The 5,000-nt window shown below is 35.4% G+C and overlaps 1 protein-coding gene across 2 annotated transcripts in view; it reads left to right on the top strand.

Moving 5' to 3' along the window:
- LOC113829628 (uncharacterized protein C1orf131 homolog) overlaps positions 1 to 5,000 on the top strand; it is a 7,543-nt gene that overhangs the window by 780 nt on the left and 1,763 nt on the right. For both annotated transcript variants that reach the window (XM_027382827.2, XM_070133130.1), the window contains exons 2-4: positions 1,420 to 2,136; positions 2,291 to 2,517; positions 3,545 to 3,685. In XM_027382827.2, the coding sequence (XP_027238628.2) occupies positions 1,420 to 2,136; positions 2,291 to 2,517; positions 3,545 to 3,685 (1,085 nt within the window). The remainder of the gene's footprint in view (positions 1 to 1,419; positions 2,137 to 2,290; positions 2,518 to 3,544; positions 3,686 to 5,000) is intronic.

Below are 5,000 nucleotides of genomic sequence, written 5' to 3'. Positions count from 1 at the left end.
ATGTGGAGGATTCTTTGTTTTCCTGGGCAAGGGTTGGGGACAGTTGCAATTTTCCCTGTACCTTTCATGCCCTACCCTGCTATCAGTGGCAAACTTGTCTTTAAGCGAGGGATTAGGTGGTTTCATTGCAATAAGACCAGCATATTTGCATTATAGACAGTAAGAGAAATCAAAAAAAAAAAAAAAAAATGTCACAATCCATTTTGTGGACATGTTAGAAAATGATCAATTTCAGTTTCATGCAGCCATATGGCACAAGTTAAAACTTTGCTTGTGTAATATTTTCTAATATGTGACTGATTCTATGTATATTATTTATATAATATCATGCAATTTCTCTGGTACTCTTCATGCACTTCTTTACCATCGAGACCAAGAATGTGGGATTTCTGCACAATAATTTCTATATATTTGGAAAGTAGAGAGTAAGAGGAATCGAACGATACCAAAAGCATCATGATCTGTTATGCGGAACCATTCGAAAAAATTACCTTTGTTTGAAATGGAAATGATGCGCATTACTGTTTTCTGGGTAAAAATGTTTTTCTGAAAGCTCTGGCCGTATTTTGAATAAAAATAGCCCTCATTTCCTTCACAAATGAAGCACAGCCTTGATATGGGTCCTGATAGCTGAAGAGGGCCTGTTAAGTATTAGGGATTTTGTGGTGTAAAAGCGAATTATCAAAGTAAAACTTTATGTAAAGTAGTTATTGTTAAACATATCCAGAGTAAGTAGGGGGCTTTACACCCCACCTGACCTGGAAAATCTTCACCAAGTACGTTCCTGTGGGATAGAGCCTAGGCAGTTAGCTGGATCTCACACCAATAAATCCGCAGAGGCTAGCCTGTGAGTCGTCTAAATCCTTGCTGTCACTGGTGGCAGAAGAGCAACCACTATCAGCTGCTCTATTTTGTTATAACCATGATATTTAGCATGTTAAAATTAAACTCACTGATATTTTTAATAATCTGCTAAGGCAAAGAAAATGTCAAAAAAGAAAATAGGTTTCATCCTGAGGCATTTGGTCTAGCACAGGGGATTCCCCTCATCCTTGGATTAAGTGTCTACAGTGAGGAGTAGCTAAAGCCAGTATCTTAATTCGCTGGTGGGTTTTCAATTGCCTGACCTTTACCAAGTAGATCACTGGGCATTTTAGGGTGAGATTTTGACATAGAAAGTTCCGAAAATATAATAATTTCAGATCTATTTTGAAAGTATTGAGGTATTAACGTAAAATTGTGTGAAGAAAATACAATTTTCTGCAGTTACATTCTTTTTAAATTTAAATGTGTTATTGTATTCTCAAATGGTTTATGTTATGAAGTTCATCCAATACCAATAATTATAGTAATACTAGTGTGTGTGTGTTCTCTTATTTGAAAGCTAATAATTTATAACTTTATTTTTTCCATTTACAGGTGATCAAGTGGTGGGAGGCCAAGTTGATACAGGATGCGAATTACAAAGGAAAGCCAAAAAAAATAAAAAGAAAAAGAACAAGCACAACATAATCTCAGATGAAAGAAATGAAGAGACAACAGAAGGAGCACCAGTTACAAAAAAGAAAAGAAAATCAAAAAAAGCCTCAAAGGAGACTGATGAAAATGAACACCTTGATTCTGGAGAAATGATTGCAAATATTAAGAAGAAAGAGAATCATTCTAATGGTGGCAATACTGATGTTCATGATAGTGCAAGCAAAACTTCTAAGCAGTATATAGAAAATGTCAAAACAGTTAATGGTGAAAAATTTACAGATGATGGCTTCAAAGTTGTGTCGTTTGTACCTGATGATGATTCAGATGTTTCTGATGCATTTGAGTCTGACATTGACATGGAAAACTGGTCTTCTCCAAAAGCACAAAAAAAAGTTGATACGAGACAGCCATCAAAAATACAAAAGGAAGCTGGTGTGACACATCAACCACTATCAAATCAGAAAGGCCTAAAAATGACAGATGATGGTTTCAAAATAATAACCGAGATTCCACCAGACGACAGTGATGTTAGTGATGCATTCACAGATGAAGAAGATGAAGGTTTCATGACAGGTGAAGAAATAGCAGCAAAGAAGATAAAGTCAAATTTAAAGAAGCAGCTTAAGAAACCCCTCCAGAGAATGATTGATGATTTTGGTAATTACTCAGAATGTTTTAAGGTTGACTTGTAGCTTGAAGGAAGTAGTAGCTGTTAAGATTTGCATGTATTACATGTTCTGAATTTTATAGCAAAGTAGGATCTCTGGTGACTGATATTATATTTTCTCTGACTTAACCATTTATATTACAGACATTGATGATACTGTCTTGCTTGGAAGAACAAAGGAAAAAGAGGAAATTGTTAATAAACCAGCCAAGAAATTAAAGGGATCCTGTGATACGCTGACTTTAGCTGCTAAGAAAAAACCTAGGGAAGAAGTTGTTGTGATAGATTACACTAAGAAACGAGGATCTGGAAAGAAGAGAAAAGACCAAGAAGAGGAGAGTGAGGAGAACACAGAAGAATCCCCAGGACTGGTAGGAGTAATATTTTATGCCTATTTTAAAGTCATATTCCATAGTGTCTCTCTAGAATTGAGATATTTATGTTCATAATGTTGATTATGCTGTCCATTTGCTTTTATGAATACATGAAATATTAAGCATTATAGAGGGTGGAAAAGATAAATGTTTTGTTTTAATTGCCATGAGATGCAATTAGAGAAGGTGTTTACAGTTTTTTCTTATTAATTTATTAATTCATTTATAATCATCTTCATCACCCATATTATTACTTTCCTTGTGACTGCATACTCGAAGTCACATTAATTTGATGTAAAATTGACAATTGATAATTGACAATATAAATATTAAAAGAATCACACACATGTACGTAACACACATTCATAAAGGCATTATATCACAAATTTGTTTGATCCTTTAGAACTATTCTAACTGTACTGATGGTAACACTGATGATAATAGAGTTAGTGTATAGTTTTAATAGATTTATAATATGAGGCCTTTTTGTGTGTGATTCTTTGATTTTTATGTTTTCAATTATCATGTCATTTTACATTAAATTAAAATATAGATTATTATTTTTACTTCTACTACTATTGGTACTATTATTTCACTATTGTTGTTGTATCCTTTAAATAATGGATTGTGATGTGCTGAATATATGTTTTTAAATTATTTCAGACTCTATATATTCAAAAGTAGTTAGCGTATCTTCCTTATTTGGTTCCATTTAGTGTGTTTGAGGATGAGCATTTCACTGATGTAATCAATTTTTTTTTTTTTTTTATCAACCTTTATCAACCAGGGAATGTAAATATGAAACTGAGCAGATATTAGGAGCCTATATTTTACTATGTGTAGAAGACATTCTTGCAGTTGTATTTAAAAAATGTCTCTACTATTCATAGGACTCGAGTATGGAATGTATCTTTTATTGATGAAGGTGTCTTTTCCCTTTGTAACTAAAACTTAGATATGATACAAAATAAATCACCTTTAAGTACTTTGTATATTTCCACTAGTAACTAAATTATGTTTTCAGGTGATAACAGGAGAAGAGGATATGAAGAAATTAAGGTTTGAAGTTATGAAGTTTGGCATGACTGGATTCCAGAAGAAGAAACAAGAAGATGAGAGAATTAATCTGGCAATAAGGCTAGGAGCAAAACCACCCAAGAATAAGGTACATTTATAAAATAAATGTGCAGTTCACTGATTTTTTATATTATCTGTTTGTAGATTATTTTAGAATATTGATATGTCTAAAGGATCATTTCTGCTTTGAAGTTCAGCAGTGTGATTGGAGCTAGATTTTTAAATACCTTTTAATCTTATATTTGCTAGTAGCAGTCTAACAGCTGGTTTATTAGAATTGTGCCATGCTCGACTCAGTAAATATTCATTATACAGAAGTGCTTATATACAGAAATGAATCCATATCTATCAATCTAGATAGGCCAATTTACAGAGTAGATTGATAGATAAATGTATATCTATCAGATAGATACACAGATATGCATTTATTTCTGTGTATATTTATGTCCATATATGTGAATAATCATCAGGTTGGGCACAATTTTAACAAACCGGCCATAAATGTATCACATTGGGTAACAGAAAATAGTGAATTGCAAAAAGTCTCTTTCCCATATTTTTTGTTATTAAGAAATTGATTAATATTTGACATGCATTCTTTGAATTAATTGTTAACATGACAGTACCTACTGAAATGGGAATTTATTTTATACAGAAAAAATACCTTCTCTCATCCTCATCCACCTCTCTTATTCCTCCCCATCCTCCTCTCTCCTTCTCCGCCTCTTTCTTCTCCACCTCTTTCTCCCTCTTCTCTTCTTTCTCCTCCTTCTCCTCTTTCTCCTTTTCCACCTTTTCCTTCTCCACCTTCAAATCCACCATTTCCACCTTCAACTCCTCTTCCTCCACCTCCTTCTCCTTCTCCTCCTTCTCCTTCTCCTCCTTCTCCTTCTCCTTCTCCTCTCTGCCCACCTCCTCCTCTTACTTCTCCTCTTCCCCCCTCCTCCATCTCTTCCTCTCCTCCTCCTACTTCTCCTTTTCCCACCCCTTCTCCCTCTTCTCTTCCCCCCTGTCCTCCTTCTCCTCTTCCCTCCCTCCTCCTTCTCCTCTTCCCTCCCTCCTCTTTTTCTTCTTCCCCCCTCCTCCTCTTCCTCTTCTTCTTCTTCTTCTTCTTCTTCTTCTTCTTCTTCTTCTTCTTCTTCTTCTTCTTCTTCTTCTTCTTCTTCTTCTATTTCTCCTCCTCCTCCATCTCCTCCCCCTTCTTCCTCCTCCCCTTCCTCCTCTTCCTCTTCCTCTTCCTCTTCCTCTTCCTCCTCGTCCTCCTCCTCCTCCTTCTCCTCCTCTTCCTCTTCTTAGTACACCTCCTCTTCCTCTTACTCCATGTCCTCCTCTTCCTCTTACTCCATCTCCTCCTCTTCCTCTTACTCCTTTTCCTCCTCTTACTCCTTCTCCTCCTCCTCCTC

Source organism: Penaeus vannamei, chromosome 18 (assembly GCF_042767895.1).
Source record: "Penaeus vannamei isolate JL-2024 chromosome 18, ASM4276789v1, whole genome shotgun sequence".
Taxonomy (NCBI): Eukaryota; Metazoa; Arthropoda; class Malacostraca; order Decapoda; family Penaeidae; genus Penaeus; species Penaeus vannamei.
The sequence above is the reverse complement of the archived record's forward strand: the minus strand, read 5'-3'. Positions and strand labels throughout refer to the sequence as shown.